The 14,708-nt window shown below is 47.0% G+C and overlaps 1 protein-coding gene across 1 annotated transcript in view; it reads right to left on the bottom strand.

Annotated features, from left to right (window-relative positions):
• Positions 1-14,708, bottom strand: part of SLC25A40 (solute carrier family 25 member 40) — a 57,035-nt gene that overhangs the window by 17,597 nt on the left and 24,730 nt on the right. Inside the window, exons 5-9 of the mRNA XM_075315610.1 lie at positions 9,224-9,291; positions 8,687-8,808; positions 8,005-8,178; positions 7,018-7,127; positions 1,363-1,444 (exon numbers count right to left, since the gene is read on the bottom strand). Of these exons, the coding sequence (XP_075171725.1) occupies positions 1,363-1,444; positions 7,018-7,127; positions 8,005-8,178; positions 8,687-8,808; positions 9,224-9,291 (556 nt within the window). The remainder of the gene's footprint in view (positions 1-1,362; positions 1,445-7,017; positions 7,128-8,004; positions 8,179-8,686; positions 8,809-9,223; positions 9,292-14,708) is intronic.

The raw sequence follows: 14,708 nt of genomic DNA, 5'->3' as shown, positions 1-14,708 counted from the left end.
CAAGCCTTGCTGTATCTGAAGGCCAACGACTGTCACAGCTATTCCTGTTACATAGAGTATATAGGACACCTAGTCTATTGCATAAGATGGGAGTTAGGATGGATGATCTGTGTCCTAGGTGCGGACAGGAAGGTGCGAATCTGATGCATATGATGTGGTCCTGTGGGAACATTGAAGATTACTGGAGGGCAGTACTAGATTTGGTTAGACAAGTTTTCAATATCCGTCTACAGCCAAGACCTATTATATGTATCCTGGGTCTACTGGAGGGGGGGGTGGACTTGAGTTCGCCGGTAATGGTCGGTATTACACGTCTCTTGTACCAGGCTAGGAAACTGTTGGCCTACCACTGGTTGGACCCAGCGCCTCCGGTCATCGGGGATTTTAGGGAAAGAGTAAACGCTATACTTCGACTGGAGAGAGGAGTATACCTTAAAAGAAATGCATTGAAAAAGTTCTATAAGATCTGGGGGGCATGGTTGGATACCCCAGGCCTTCCCTCCTCGGCGTTACTGCAGGACAGTGCGAGCGACCAGGTCCTTCTCCTTCTGACCGGTTAACAAATTTCCTCAAATAGGGTGATATGCGTACTGCTGGAATGTGTGTGTATGTATATGTGTGTGCATGTATATGTGTGTGCATGTATATGTGTGTGCATGTATATGTGTGTGCATGTATATGTGTGTGCATGTATATGTGTGTGCGTGCGTGCGTGCGTGTATGTATATGTGTATATATATATATATAATGTCATAATGATGCTGGGTAAGCTATACTATGGAGAATATATTGGGAAATAATATGCACTTTGAGACCCATATTGAAATGAGACGTGGACTGCGGGTGCATTGTTTATTATGTTATTTGTGTGGTTTTTCTTATTGACTAAAGGTTTTTTCCCTTTCTGTGATATTTCTATGGAGGGAATTATTTTATGTGTTGTATAATTTTGATGTTAAATAAAAATGAACCTGATTTAAAAAAAAAAAAAAAAAGGTAGTCCCAGTGCAGAGGGAACTACCCTATTCTCATCAGCACAAGGAAGAACAAGAAGCAACGGGATGAAACTTAAAGGAAAGAGATTCCGATTGGACATTAGGAAAAACTGACAGTGAGGGCAGTCAGGGAGTGGAACAGGCGACCAAGGGAGGTAATGAGGGCAGTCAGGGAGTGGAACAGGCGACCACTGGAGTTGGTGAGCTCACCATCAATGGAAATCTTCAAGCGGAAACTGGATAAACACATAGCTGGGATGACTTAGGAAAATCTGCACTCGCAGGGGGTTGGACCCAATGGCCCTTGAGGTTCCTTCCAACTCTACCATTCTATGATTCTATGAAATGACAAAGCTCCCGCACTTACTTTGTAAGACTTCTAGTTCTCCAACTTCGATTTGTCTTCTAGTTTTCACGACATCAAATGGTAACGTTACGACAGCGGCAACCTAAGATACAAAGCAGAATCCATCATTCAACAAGCAACTGCTCACGGTTCACAGAGCCACCGCGAGGACGAGGACTCCCATCAATTATAAGATTTTAAGAGCCACAGCGTTCAAAAATCTGTTTTGCCCCTTTAGAATAACGTTTTTTCCAGGGTGCAGGAACCAAGGAGCTTTGTGCCACATGATCTCGACACAGAAAAGGAAAGGCGTTTCCTCCTATGACAGGGCAGAAGAAGCTATAGAATGAAAAAGTGATGAATGACACTAATTTTATTTTTTTTAATGCACAAATAATTTTTTGGAAAATGGAAAACCATTTGGAAATGGAAAACCAGGAAGGGGGCTTTGCATGACAGCGCTGCAAGCTCAGACACTCTCCGAAGTGATGTGACTGCCACCAGGAAGGCCACCTTCTGAGAAAGACGGGAGAGAGAGACATCCCGCAGCGGCTCAAAAGGCGGCTTTTGAAGAGCCGTCAGGACCCTGTTAAGATCCCAGGGTTCCAACGGACGTTTGTAAGGTGGGACCATGTGGCAGACCCCCTGCAGGAACGTGCGGACCTGCAGAAGCCTGGCTAGACGCTTTTGAAAAAACACGGAGAGCGCCGATACTTGGCCCTTGAGAGAGCCGAGGGACAAACCCTTGTCCATTCCAGATTGAAGGAATGAAAGAAAAGTGGGTAAGGCAAACGGCCATGGAGGAAAACCGTTATCAGTGCACCAGGATAGGAAGATTTGCCAAGACCTGTAATAGATCTTGGCGGACGTTGGCTTCCTGGCTTGTCTCATGGTGGCAATGACATCCTGAGATAACCCTGAAGACGCTAGGAGCCAGGACTCAATGGCCACACAGTCAGGTTGAGGGCCACAGAATTCAGATGGAAAAACGGGCCTTGTGACAGCAAGTCTGGGCGGTCTGGAAGTGCCCACGGTTGACCCACCGTGAGATGCCACAGATCCGGATACCACGACCGCCTCGGCCAGTCTGGAGCGACGAGAATGGCGCGACGGCAGTCGGACCGGATCTTGCGTAGTACCCTGGGCAGCATTGCCAGAGGGGGAAACACATAAGGCAGTCGAAACTGCGACCAATCCTGGACCAGAGCGTCCGCTGCCAGAGCTCTGTGATCCTGGGACCGTGCCATGAAGGCCGGGACCTTGTTATTGTGCCGTGACGCCATGAGATCGACGTCCGGCGTTCCCCAGCGGCGACAGATCTCTCGAAACACGTCTGGGTGCAGAGATCATTCCCCCGCGTCCATGCCCTGACGACTGAGAAAATCTGCTTCCCAGTTTTCTACGCCCGGAATGTGAACTGCGGAGATGGTAGAGCCTGTGGCTTCCACCCACTGCAGAATCCACCGGACTTCCTGGAAGGCTTGACGACTGCGAGTGCCGCCTTGGTGGTTGATGTATGCGACGGCAGTGGCGTTGTCCGACTGGATACGGATCTGCCTGCCCTCCAGCCACTGATGGAACGCCAATAGGGCTAGATATACTGCCCTTATCTCCAGGATATTGATCTGAAGGGACGATTCTATCGGAGTCGGAGTCCAGGTTCCTTGAGCCCTGTGGTGGAGAAAAACCACTCCCCAACCTGACAGGCTCGCGTCCGTGGTGACCACAGCCCAGGTTGGGGGTAGGAAGGATTTTCCCCGCGACAGAGATGTGGGTAGGAGCCACCACTGAAGTGATGTTTTGGTTGCAAGGGAAAGAGAGACGTTCTTGTCGAGGGAAGCCGCACTCTTGTCCCATTTGAATGTCCCATTGGAGTGGCCGTAGATGGAATTGCGCGAACGGCACTGCCTCCATAGCTGCCACCATCTTCCCCAGGAAGTGCATGAGGCGCCTTAAGGGGTGTGACTGACTCCGAAGAAGTGATTGCACCCCTGCCTGCAGAGAAAGCTGTTTGTCCCGCGGTAGCTTGACTAACGCTGGCTGTGTATGAAACTCCATCCCGAGGTAAGTCAGTGATTGGGTCGGTGTCAACTTGGATTTCGGGAAGTTGATGATCCACCCGAACTGCTGGAGAGTCGCCAGAGCGACGGTAAGGCTTTGTTGACACGCCACCCGAGAAGGGGCCCTGACTAGGAGATCGTCTAAGTAGGGGATCACCGAGTGGCCCTGAGAGTGCAGGACCGCCACGACGGATGCCATGACTTTGGTGAAAACCAGTGGGGCTGTCGCCAGGCCGAAAGGCAATGCCACGAACTGAAGGTGTTCGTCTCCGATGGCGAAACACAGGAAACGTTGATGTTCGGGTGCGATCGGCACATGGAGATAAGCATCCTTGATGTCGATCGATGCTAGGAAGTCTCCTTGTGACATCGAGGTGATGACCGAGTGGAGAGATTCCACCCGAAACCGTCTGGTTCTCACATGTCTGTTGAGTAGCTTGAGGTCCAGAACGGGACGAAATGACCCGTCCTTTTTTGGCACCACGAACAAGTTGGAGTAAAATCCGCGACCACGTTCCTGAAGGGGAACGGGGATCACAACTCCTTCTATCTTTAGAGCGTCCACTGCCTGAAAAAGTGCGTCGGCCTGAGCGGGGGGCGGAGAGGTTCTGAAGAAACGAGCCGCAGGACGAGAGCTGAACTCTATCCTGTAACCATGAGACAGAATGTCTCTCACCCATTGGTCTTGAACATGTGGCCACCAGGCGTCGCCAAAGCGGGAGAGCCTGCCACCGACCGAGGATGCGGCTAGGGGAGGTCGAGAGTCATGAGGAGGCCGTCTTGGAGGCAGTGCCTCCTGCGGCCTTTTGGGGGGCGTGACTTGGACCGCCACGCATAGGAGTTCCTCTGGCCTTTCTCCGGCCGGTTGGACGAAGAGGATTGGGCTTGGCGGAGAGACGAAAGGACCGAAACCTCGATTGGATCTTTCTCTGCTGAGGTCTCTTAGGTTTGGACTGGGGTAAGGAGGAGTCCTTTCCCTTGGATTCCTTAATAATCTCATCCAATCGTTCGCCAAATAAACGGTCGCCAGAAAAAGGCAAACCAGTGAAGAACCTTTTGGAAGCCGAGTCTGCTTTCCATTCGCGCAGCCACATGGCCCTGCGGACTGCCACGGAGTTAGCAGATGCTACAGCCGTACGGCTAGTGGAGTCCAGGACGGCGTTCATGGCGTAGGACGAAAAGGCTGATGCCTGAGAGGTCAAAGACGAAACATGCGGAGCAGAATTCCGTGTGACAGCATTAATCTCAGTCAGACAAGCCGAGATTGCTTGGAGAGCCCACACGGCTGCAAAGGCCGGGGCGAAAGACGCGCCCGTGGCCTCATAGATGGACTTCACCAAGAGCTCTATCTGTCTGTCAGTGGCATCCTTCAGGGATGAGCCATCTGCAACAGACACAACGGACCTAGCAGCCAATCTGGAGACTGGAGGATCCACCTTGGGAGAGTGAGCCCAACCCTTAACGACTTCAGATGGAAAGGGATAACGCGTGTCAGTGTGCCGTTTAGCAAAGCGCTTGTCCGGGACCGCTCTGGGCTTCTGGACAGCGTCCCTGAAGTTAGAGTGATCAAAAAACGTATTACGCGTACGTTTGGGGAACCGAAACTGGTGTTTCTCCTGCTGAGAAGCCGACTCCTCTGCAGGAGGAGGCGGTGGTGAGAGATCCAACACCTGGTTGATGGACGAGATAAGATCATTTACTAAGGCGTCCCCCTCAGGTGTATCAAGGTTAAGGGCGAAGCCAGGGTCAGAGCCCTGAGCTCCCACGTCCGCCTCGTCCTCCAGAGAGTCCTCAAGCTGGGATCCCGAGCAGCGTGAGGAAGTCGGGGAAGAGTCCCAGCGAGACCGCTTAGCCGGTCTGGGACTGCGGTCCGGGCAGGAGTCCTCCGCCTGAGACCTAGGGGCTAACCTGGGAGCGTGCAGCGGCGCGGACCGAGAGGGGCCTGGAGGAGACAAGCTAACAGGGGCCGGGGCCTGTGAAAGGTCCGGTCTGGACTGCAATGCCTCAAGGAGCTTAGAAGACCATTTGTCCATAGACTGTGCAATGGATTGAGAAAGAGACTGAGAGAGTTTCTCAGCGAAAGAGGCCAACACCGGTGACTCTGTCCCTGCAGCCTGCTCAGGGGGGAGCAGGGGGGTCTACATGAGCCAAGGTGCCCCCCAGTGCCCGAGGCTCCGGCTGAGCAAGCGTGGCAGGAGTCGAGCATTGCTCACAGTGGGGGTAGGTGGATCCCGCAGGCAACATAGCCCCACAAGAGGTACAGGCCGCGAAAAAAACCTGTGCCTTAGTAGCTTTGCTCCTTGTGGACGACATGCTGTTGTCTCCTAGGAGAGTGACCACTGAGGGTATATGGGAAAAGGGTATACAGCCTGACCGAACAGATATATATATATATATATATCTATTCCGGCACCCTAAGGGGACCAGCACCGGGTGACCGGTGTGGCTTACCGACCGCTAACGAGCGGAGTGTGTCCTCCAGATTCCCTGTCTTGGATCCCCCGGAGCCGCCGAGCTGTGTTCACTGAGAAGCGTCCACTGGCAGAATGCCAGAAAATGGCCGCCGGAGCTCTCGGGGGAGGAGTGGGGCCGAGGGCGGCGCCAGCAAAGAGCGGGAATCTGGGGTCCCCACAGTGGTCAGTGAGGGGGGAGGAATACATGCAGGATGCTCCAGCCCTCACATCCGACGTCATGTCGGGAATCCCGCCCTTACCCCTGACAGGCAGGCCCGGGGGCGGGATTTTCGCGACTAGGCCGCGGTGAAGCCGGGGACTAAATTTGAGGCCGCGCCCGACAAGCAGGCACGGTCGGCGCGGAAGTCCACCGGCCTCCTCAGTTTTACAACTACCGCGGCTTCCGGGAAGAAGGTGCGCTCTCTGTACGGTCCCCTATGGGGACACAGAGTACCTTTAAGTTGCAGGGCCCGGTCCCTGGGGTTGAAGAGGCTCCGGTACGGCAGGTTCCACCAGGGGCTACGGATGGAGCACGGTCCCAGCAAATGGATGACCGCTCAGGATCCCACTTCTCCCAGAGCCGCATAAGGGATGGTGAAGGAGACGGCATGTGGCTCCAGCCTCCGTACCCGCAATGGGTACCTCAACCTTAACAACACCGCCGACATAGTGGGGTGAGAAAGGAACATGCCGGGGGCCCCGTGGGGGCCCTCTTTTCTTCCAACCGACATAACTAAGTTGAGAATGCATGAGTGGATGTGTGCCTCATTCCACACAAGGCATAAAACTGAGGAGCCCGTGGTCCACGGGAGGGTGTATAGGCAGAGGGGAGGGGTTACACTTTTTAAAGTGTAATACTTTGTGTGGCCTCCAGAGGCAGAAGCTATACACCCAATTGTCTGGGTCTCCCAATGGAGCGACAAAGAAAGGAGTTTTTGTTTTTCATTTTTTTTTCCTATGGCAAAGACTTCCTGCTCCTTCTAATGGGGTAAAGCACAGCTGAAATAATTATTTTTACATATAAAAAAAGAAAGAAACTGGAAATCCCTCTAAAGTGTATAAATCTATAAAACATGCTATATATCATATAGCATATCCCCAACAAAACACATCATTTAATGTGGAGTGTGTAAGGCTAATAATATTCATAATATATAACTTACGGATCCAGATAAGGCCCCCGATACAAAACAAATGGAGAAAGTTGGTTCCGTCTTGTTATATCTCTGGCAAAGCCATTTTCTTCCAAGCTCATAGTTATACCAGTACATCGCTGCAGAAGAAAGAGCAGAAACTACTGAAACACAGGGTAAGTAATGTATGTACACAGTGACTGCACCAGCAGAATAGTGAGTGCAGCTCTGGAGTATAATACAGAATGTAATACAGGATCAGTAATGTAATGCATGTACACAGTGACTGCACCAGCAGAATAGTGAGTGCAGCTCTGGAATATAATGCAGGAGGTAACCCAGGATCAGTAATGTAATGTATGCGCACAGTGACTGCACCAGCAGAATAATGAGTGCAGCTCTGAAGTATAATACAGGATCAGTAATGTAATATATGTACACAGTGACTGCACCAGCAGAATAGGGAGTGCAGCTCTGGAGTATAATACAGGATGTAAAACAGGATCAGTACAGGGATAAGTAATATAATGTATGTACACAGTGACTGCACCAGCAGAATAGTGAGTGCAGCTCTGGAGTATAATACAGGATGTAAAACAGGATCAGTACAGGATAAGTAATGTAATGTATGTACACAGTGACTGCACCAGCAGAATAGTGAGTGCAGCTCTGGAGTATAATACAGGATGTAAAACAGGATCAGTACAGGATAAGTAATGGAATGTATGTACACAGTGACTGCACCAGCAGAATAGTGAGTGCAGCTCTGGAGTATAATACAGGATGTAAAACAGGATCAGTACAGGATAAGTAATGGAATGTATGTACACAGTGACTGCACCAGCAGAATAGTGAGTGCAGCTCTGAAGTATAATACAAGATAAGTAATAGTGTATCAAGAGGGAAGCAGGTTGGGTCTAGGATGACTTAAAGAACAAAACAATACAACCGATGTAATAGGAGTAATAATGGTCAGAGATTGTGTATTTGGCTTTTACATTTCAGAAAAGAACCTACCAGAGAAGGGCACGTCTCTGAGGATGGTGGGGCCCCATCCTTTCCACAAGGACAGCCAGCCTTCCTTGGCCACAGAGCTGCGAATACACAACGTCAGCTCCTTGTAGGACAGCGGTCGAGATTGCATGTTTGTCCTGATCAACTCCAATGGGCTGATGAGGGTGGCGGAGCCCACTGGAAAACACGAAGAATACACAGGGTTGGTTTTGTATTATCTTCGCAATAGTTTCTAACAAGTGACAGATTGCAGTCAGGCCAAACGCTGCCGGACAAACTTACGGCAGCATCAGTTTCAGTAGCGCAGCGCGGACATCCCAACATGCGCCAAAACTAAGAGGCGAGCAGAGCTAAAATCTGTGAGAGTCTTATTCCAGTAGGCACATATTCAGCCCAACATGTAATGAAATGCCAATAAAATTGTGACATTCCTCTATTACTCCTCCTGGAAATGGATGAATAGAATGGTATTACTATTGCTGTTGGAAATAGGGTAGGTCTTCACACAGTCTGACCATCTGCACATATGTGACAGTGTAATGACAGACTGTAGACCAGACGAATAGCAAAGCACAGTTGTGGATTAATTAATTTCCAGGATGAATAATGGAGGAACAGCACAATACAAAGAATTACTAAAAACCAGAGGTCAGAAAGTGATTGTCCACCAAAGGAAAGGACTTACATCTGGCTGTGGCCCCAGCAATAAGGCAGGCGGTCTCTGCACTGTCCATACGATGGATCAGTAGGTCCCGGAGCTGGTCGTAGCAGGTGAAGTAGATGGCAGTCGCAGGTATCGCCATTACTCTGTGGACAAAAATACTACACAGTAATATCCATAGACTCCCCCCCCAATAGGGGAAACAGCAGGGCCGCATAGTTAGCGGTCAGAAGATGGCGATCCAATGAGTCCACTTCACTGAGTGTCAGTTAATGTAACGTAACTACGCTACAATATTATATTGTTCCATAGTGGAAAAGTGACAAAAAAAAAAATATAGCAAAAATAAAATAAATTCAAAATAGTAAGAGAATTTTCTGAATTGAGTTCTGCATAACTTTCAAGTTTTGGTTTTTGAAAACTCCGCTGTGTCGAGTTATCGAAAACCCGATTGAAGGATTTTCGTTTTCCCCAAAACGGTCTCAGAAAAACTTGTTTCATGTCTAAAGACATCCGCCAAACTTGAAAAACACATAAAAATATATAAATAATCGCACTTACAATGTGGGTGGCAGCCCGCTCCATAGAGACCGGATGCCTTCATTTCTCACAATTTGGACAAAAGCATCCTAAAGAAAGAAGAAAGAAAATTAAAAAGAGAAAAAAAAAAAGTACCGTATTTTCCAGAGTATGAGACGACCCCCAACGTTTCCAGTTAAATTACAGAGTTTGGAATATATCGTATATACTCGAGTGTAAGCCGACCCGAGTAATGTCTCCATTGTATAGTAATGTCTCCAGCTGTAATGCCTCCAGCTGTAATGTCTCCATTGTATAGTAATGTCCCCAGCTGTAATGTCTCCATTGTATAGTAATGTCCCCAGCTGTAATGTCTCCATTGTATAGTAATGTCCCCAGCTGTAATGTCTCCATTGTATAGTAATGTCCCCAGCTGTAATGTCTCCATTGTGTAGTAATGTCCCCAGCTGTAATGTCTCCATTGTATAGTAATGTCCCCTGCTGTAATGTCTCCATTGTATAGTAATGTCCCCTGCTGTAATGTCTCCATTGTATAGTAATGTCCCCTGCTGTAATGTCTCCATTTTATAGTAATGTCCCCAGCTGTAATGTCTCCATTGTATAGTAATGTCCCCAGCTGTAATGTCTCCATTGTATAGTAATGTCCCCAGCTGTAATGTCTCCATTGTATAGTAATGTCCCCAGCTGTAATGTCTCCATTGTATAGTAATGTCCCCAGCTGTAATGTCTCCATTGTATAGTAATGTCCCCTGCTGTAATGTCTCCATTGTATAGTAATGTCCCCAGCTGTAATGTCTCCATTGTATAGTAATGTCCCCAGCTGTAATGTCTCCATTGTATAGTAATGTCCCCAGCTGTAATGTCTCCATTGTATAGTAATGTCCCCAGCTGTAATGTCTCCATTGTATAGTAATGTCCCCAGCTGTAATGTCTCCATTGTATAGTAATGTCCCCAGCTGTAATGTCTCCATTGTATAGTAATGTCCCCAGCTGTAATGTCTCCATTGTATAGTAATGTCCCCTGCTGTAATGTCTGCATTGTATAGTAATGTCCCCTGCTGTAATGTCTCCATTGTACAGTAATGTCCCCTGCTGTAATGTCTGCATTGTATAGTAATGTCCCCAGCTGTAATGTCTGCATTGTATAGTAATGTCCCCAGCTGTAATGTCTCCATTGTATAGTAATGTCCCCTGCTGTAATGTCTCCATTGTATAGTAATGTCCCCAGCTGTAATGTCTCCATTGTATAGTAATGTCCCCAGCTGTAATGTCTCCATTGTATAGTAATGTCCCCAGCTGTAATGTCTCCATTGTATAGTAATGTCCCCATTGTATAGAAATGTCCCCTGCTGTAATGTCTCCATTGTATAGTAATGTCTCCAGCTGTAATGCCTCCAGCTGTAATGTCTCCATTGTATAGTAATGTCCCCAGCTGTAATGTCTCCATTGTATAGTAATGTCCCCAGCTGTAATGTCTCCATTGTATAGTAATGTCCCCAGCTGTAATGTCTCCATTGTATAGTAATGTCCCCAGCTGTAATGTCTCCATTGTATAGTAATGTCCCCATTCTATAGAAATGTCCCCTGCTGTAATGTCTCCATTGTATAGTAATGTCTCCAGCTGTAATGTCTCCAGCTGTAATGTCCCCTGCTGTAATGTCTCCATTGTATAGCAATGTCCCCTGCTGTAATGTCTCCATTGTATAGCAATGTCCCCTGCTGTAATGTCTCCATTGTATAGCAATGTCCCCTGCTGTAATGTCTCCATTGTATAGCAATGTCCCCTGCTGTAATGTCTCCATTGTATAGCAATGTCCCCTGCTGTAATGTCTCCATTGTATAGCAATGTCCCCTGCTGTAATGTCTCCATTGTATAGCAATGTCCCCTGCTGTAATGTCTCCATTGTATAGCAATGTCCCCTGCTGTAATGTCTCCATTGTATAGCAATGTCCCCTGCTGTAATGTCTCCATTGTATAGAAATGTCCCCTGCTGTAATGTCTCCATTGTATAGCAATGCCCCTGCTGTAATGTCCCCAGCTGTAATGTCTCCATTGTATAGTAATGTCCCCATTGTATAGAAATGTCCCCTGCTGTAATGTCTCCATTGTATAGTAATGTCCCCTGCTGTAATGTCTCCATTGTATAGTAATGTCCCCTGCTGTAATGTCTCCATTGTATAGTAATGTCCCCTGCTGTAATGTCTCCATTGTATAGTAATGTCCCCTGCTGTAATGTCTCCATTGTATAGTAATGTCCCCAGCTGTAATGTCTCCATTGTATAGTAATGTCCCCATTGTATAGAAATGTCCCCTGCTGTAATGTCTCCATTGTATAGTAATGTCTCCAGCTGTAATGTCCCCTGCTGTAATGTCTCCATTGTATAGTAATGTCTCCAGCTGTAATGTCTCCAGCTGTAATGTCTCCATTGTATAGTAATGTCCCCTGCTGTAATGTCTCCATTGTATAGCAATGTCCCCTGCTGTAATGTCTCCATTGTATAGCAATGTCCCCTGCTGTAATGTCTCCATTGTATAGTAATGTCCCCATTGTATAGAAATGTCCCCTGCTGTAATGTCTCCATTGTATAGTAATGTCTCCAGCTGTAATGTCCCCTGCTGTAATGTCTCCATTGTATAGTAATGTCTCCAGCTGTAATGTCTCCAGCTGTAATGTCTCCATTGTATAGTAATGTCCCCTGCTGTAATGTCTCCATTGTATAGCAATGTCCCCTGCTGTAATGTCTCCATTGTATAGCAATGTCCCCTGCTGTAATGTCTCCATTGTATAGCAATGTCCCCTGCTGTAATGTCTCCATTGTATAGCAATGTCCCCTGCTGTAATGTCTCCATTGTATAGCAATGTCCCCTGCTGTAATGTCTCCATTGTATAGCAATGTCCCCTGCTGTAATGTCTCCATTGTATAGCAATGTCCCCTGCTGTAATGTCTCCATTGTATAGCAATGTCCCCTGCTGTAATGTCTCCATTGTATAGTAATGTCCCCAGCTGTAATGTCTGCATTGTATAGTAATGTCCCCTGCTGTAATGTCTCCATTGTATAGTAATGTCCCCTGCTGTAATGTCTCCATTGTATAGTAATGTCCCCAGCTGTAATGTCTCCATTGTATAGTAATGTCCCCAGCTGTAATGTCTCCATTGTATAGTAATGTCCCCAGCTGTAATGTCTCCATTGTATAGTAATGTCCCCAGCTGTAATGTCTCCATTGTATAGTAATGTCCCCAGCTGTAATGTCTCCATTGTATAGTAATGTCCCCAGCTGTAATGTCTCCATTGTATAGTAATGTCCCCAGCTGTAATGTCTCCATTGTATAGTAATGTCCCCAGCTGTAATATCTCCATTGTATAGTAATGTCCCCAGCTGTAATGTCTCCATTGTGTAGTAATGTCCCCAGCTGTAATGTCTCCATTGTATAGTAATGTCCCCAGCTGTAATGTCTCCATTGTATAGTAATGTCCCCAGCTGTAATGTCTCCATTGTATAGTAATGTCCCCAGCTGTAATGTCTCCATTGTATAGTAATGTCCCCAGCTGTAATGTCTCCATTGTATAGTAATGTCCCCAGCTGTAATGTCTCCATTGTATAGTAATGTCCCCTGCTGTAATGTCTCCATTGTATAGTAATGTCCCCTGCTGTAATGTCTCCATTGTATAGTAATGTCCCCAGCTGTAATGTCTCCATTGTATAGTAATGTCCCCAGCTGTAATGTCTCCATTGTATAGTAATGTCCCCAGCTGTAATGTCTCCATTGTATAGTAATGTCCCCATTGTATAGAAATGTCCCCTGCTGTAATGTCTCCATTGTATAGTAATGTCCCCTGCTGTAATGTCTCCATTGTATAGTAATGTCCCCTGCTGTAATGTCTCCATTGTATAGTAATGTCCCCTGCTGTAATGTCTCCATTGTATAGTAATGTCCCCAGCTGTAATGTCTCCATTGTATAGTAATGTCCCCAGCTGTAATGTCTCCATTGTATAGTAATGTCCCCAGCTGTAATGTCTCCATTGTATAGTAATGTCCCCATTGTATAGAAATGTCCCCTGCTGTAATGTCTCCATTGTATAGTAATGTCTCCAGCTGTAATGTCTCCAGCTGTAATGTCTCCAGCTGTAATGTCTCCATTGTATAGTAATGTCCCCTGCTGTAATGTCTCCATTGTATAGCAATGTCCCCTGCTGTAATGTCTCCATTGTATAGCAATGTCCCCTGCTGTAATGTCTCCATTGTATAGCAATGTCCCCTGCTGTAATGTCTCCATTGTATAGCAATGTCCCCTGCTGTAATGTCTCCATTGTATAGCAATGTCCCCTGCTGTAATGTCTCCATTGTATAGCAATGTCCCCTGCTGTAATGTCTCCATTGTATAGCAATGTCCCCTGCTGTAATGTCTCCATTGTATAGCAATGTCCCCTGCTGTAATGTCTCCATTGTATAGCAATGTCCCCTGCTGTAATGTCTCCATTGTATAGAAATGTCCCCTGCTGTAATGTCTCCATTGTATAGCAATGCCCCTGCTGTAATGTCCCCAGCTGTAATGTCTCCATTGTATAGTAATGTCCCCATTGTATAGAAATGTCCCCTGCTGTAATGTCTCCATTGTATAGTAATGTCCCCTGCTGTAATGTCTCCATTGTATAGTAATGTCCCCTGCTGTAATGTCTCCATTGTATAGTAATGTCCCCTGCTGTAATGTCTCCATTGTATAGTAATGTCCCCTGCTGTAATGTCTCCATTGTATAGTAATGTCCCCAGCTGTAATGTCTCCATTGTATAGTAATGTCCCCATTGTATAGAAATGTCCCCTGCTGTAATGTCTCCATTGTATAGTAATGTCTCCAGCTGTAATGTCTCCAGCTGTAATGTCTCCAGCTGTAATGTCTCCATTGTATAGTAATGTCCCCTGCTGTAATGTCTCCATTGTATAGCAATGTCCCCTGCTGTAATGTCTCCATTGTATAGCAATGTCCCCTGCTGTAATGTCTCCATTGTATAGCAATGTCCCCTGCTGTAATGTCTCCATTGTATAGCAATGTCCCCTGCTGTAATGTCTCCATTGTATAGCAATGTCCCCTGCTGTAATGTCTCCATTGTATAGCAATGTCCCCTGCTGTAATGTCTCCATTGTATAGCAATGTCCCCTGCTGTAATGTCTCCATTGTATAGAAATGTCCCCTGCTGTAATGTCTCCATTGTATAGCAATGCCCCTGCTGTAATGTCCCCAGCTGTAATGTCTCCATTGTATAGTAATATCCCCATTGTATAGAAATGTCCCCTGCTGTAATGTCTCCATTGTATAGTAATGTCCCCTGCTGTAATGTCTCCATTGTATAGTAATGTCCCCTGCTGTAATGTCTCCATTGTATAGTAATGTCCCCAGCTGTAATGTCTCCATTGTATAGTAATGTCCCCTGCTGTAATGTCTCCATTGTATAGTAATGTCCCCTGCTGTAATGTCTCCATTGTATAGTAATGTCCCCTGCTGTA

This window comes from Anomaloglossus baeobatrachus, chromosome 6 (genome assembly GCF_048569485.1).
Source record: "Anomaloglossus baeobatrachus isolate aAnoBae1 chromosome 6, aAnoBae1.hap1, whole genome shotgun sequence".
Taxonomy (NCBI): domain Eukaryota; kingdom Metazoa; phylum Chordata; class Amphibia; order Anura; family Aromobatidae; genus Anomaloglossus; species Anomaloglossus baeobatrachus.
This window is presented reverse-complemented; position numbering and strand designations above follow the sequence as displayed.